Source organism: Phocoena phocoena, chromosome 1, assembly GCF_963924675.1.
Source record: "Phocoena phocoena chromosome 1, mPhoPho1.1, whole genome shotgun sequence".
Taxonomy (NCBI): domain Eukaryota; kingdom Metazoa; phylum Chordata; class Mammalia; order Artiodactyla; family Phocoenidae; genus Phocoena; species Phocoena phocoena.
The window spans coordinates 91,244,298-91,246,145 of NC_089219.1; the positions used below are offsets into that span (position 1 = coordinate 91,244,298).

Genomic DNA, 1,848 nt, shown 5'->3' on the forward strand with positions numbered 1-1,848 from the left:
AGTATTATTATTGTATTATTTTCAATGCATTATTTTAATGTATTATTGTATTGTAATAGAATTATATATATTATTGAATGAGACTTCAATATTTCACACTCAACAATGTATAGATCATACAGAAAAAAAAATCAATAAGGAAATGGCAGACTTGAGCAACATGATAGACCAAATGAACCTAACACATATGCAGATCATTCCACCCCAAAACAGCATAATACACATTCTCCTCAAGTGCACACAGAACATTTTCCAGGATAGATCACATGTTAGTTCACAAAATAAGTCTTAAAAAGTTTAAGAAGATGGAAATCATATCAAGTATTTTTTCCAACCACAATGTCATGAAACTAGAAATCAGTAACAGAAGGAAAATTGGAAAAATCACAAATATGTGGAAATTAACACATTCCTGAAAAATCAATGGGTCAAAGAAAATATCAAAAGGGAAACTAAAAATATTTTGAGACAAATTAAGATGAAAACAACAGCAAAAGTAACTGAGAGTTTATAATGCTAAATGCTTACATTAAGAAAGGAAAAAGATCTTAAGTAAACAATTTAACTTTGCACTTCAATGAACTAGAAAAAGAACAAATTAAGCCCAAAGTTAGTAAAAAGAAAGAAATAGTAAAGATTAGAGCAGAAATAAATGAAATACAGACTAGAAAGACATTAGAAAAAATAAATGAGACTAAGAAAAAACTCAAATAAGTAAAATTATAAATAAAAGGAGAAATTACAACTGATGCTACAAATATATATGGAAAAATAAAAGAACACTATGAATAATTATATGCCAACAAACTGTATAACCTAGAAGGAATTGATAAATTCCTAGAAACATACAACCTACTATGACTGAATCTTGACATAGGAAATATGAACAGAACAATAAAAAGTAAGGAGATTGAATCAGTACATTAACTCCCCTACATATGAACCTTCAAGTTGTGAACTTTCAATTATTCGAACGTATGTTCGCAAGTCCAATCACATTAAGTTATTTCACGTGTCTAGCATACATTTTCACGTGCGTGCATTCTCTACAAGTGGTTGTGCTTTTGCATACTTTACTGTGCAGTACTGTATAGAGAACAGTAGTACAGTATCTTTGTTTTAAGCCCAGGATGTCCAGAAGAAAGCATAAAAGCACTGGTGATGTAGCTGGTACTGCTAAGAAGCACCAAGCGATAACGATGGAAACAAAAGTGAAAATAACTGAGAAAGTGGAGCGAGGCGAAAAGATGGTAGACATCACTCATTCTTATAACGTGAATTATTCAACCATTGGCACGATTCTAAAGAACAAGCACAAGATCATGGAACATTTGAAATCTGCTGTGCCAATGATGTTGACAATAATATTGAAGAAGCGTGGAAAAGGGATGGAAATGGAGAAACCTCTCAGTATGTGGATGCAGGATCAGTATCATCGTCGAGTCCTTCCCAGCTTAATGTTGATCCAAGAGAAAGTTAAAAGCCTTTATGAAGACTTGAAGAAGAAACTCGGTGAAGAATCAGAGGGTGCATCTTTTAATGTCAGCCATGACTAGTTTCATCGGTTCAAGGCTAGAGCCAACCTGCACAACATAAAAGTAAGTGGCGAGGCAGTGAGTGCAGATGCATAGCTGCCCAGTAACTTCCTGAAATGCTTTGAGAAATTACAGTAACTGAAGAACTGAAGCAATTCACGATGCAGGAAATGGCAAGGAGATTTTCTTTATTTAGAAGGCACTGTTAGTTTTTGAAGCACAGCACCCAAACGTACAATGGTATATGAAGGTTACAGTAGCCGTTCAGAATGCAATCCAGTGCTACCGTGTCATCTATCATGAGAAGAAAAGA

General features: G+C 33.8%; 1 protein-coding gene across 1 annotated transcript; it reads left to right on the forward strand.

Annotated features, from left to right (window-relative positions):
• The first annotated feature begins 1,130 nt into the window (after positions 1 to 1,130).
• LOC136133019 (putative CENPB DNA-binding domain-containing protein 1) lies at positions 1,131 to 1,556 on the forward strand. The gene has a single exon (XM_065890144.1). The coding sequence runs from the start codon at positions 1,131 to 1,133 to the stop codon at positions 1,554 to 1,556; it is 426 nt and encodes a 141-aa protein (XP_065746216.1).
• The last annotated feature ends 292 nt before the right edge of the window (positions 1,557 to 1,848 follow it).

Bases quoted from the DNA above. Each gene is read 5' to 3' on its own strand.
- LOC136133019 (XM_065890144.1), top strand. From the start codon at position 1,131: ATGTCCAGAAGAAAGCATAAAAGCACTGGTGATGTAGCTGGTACTGCT.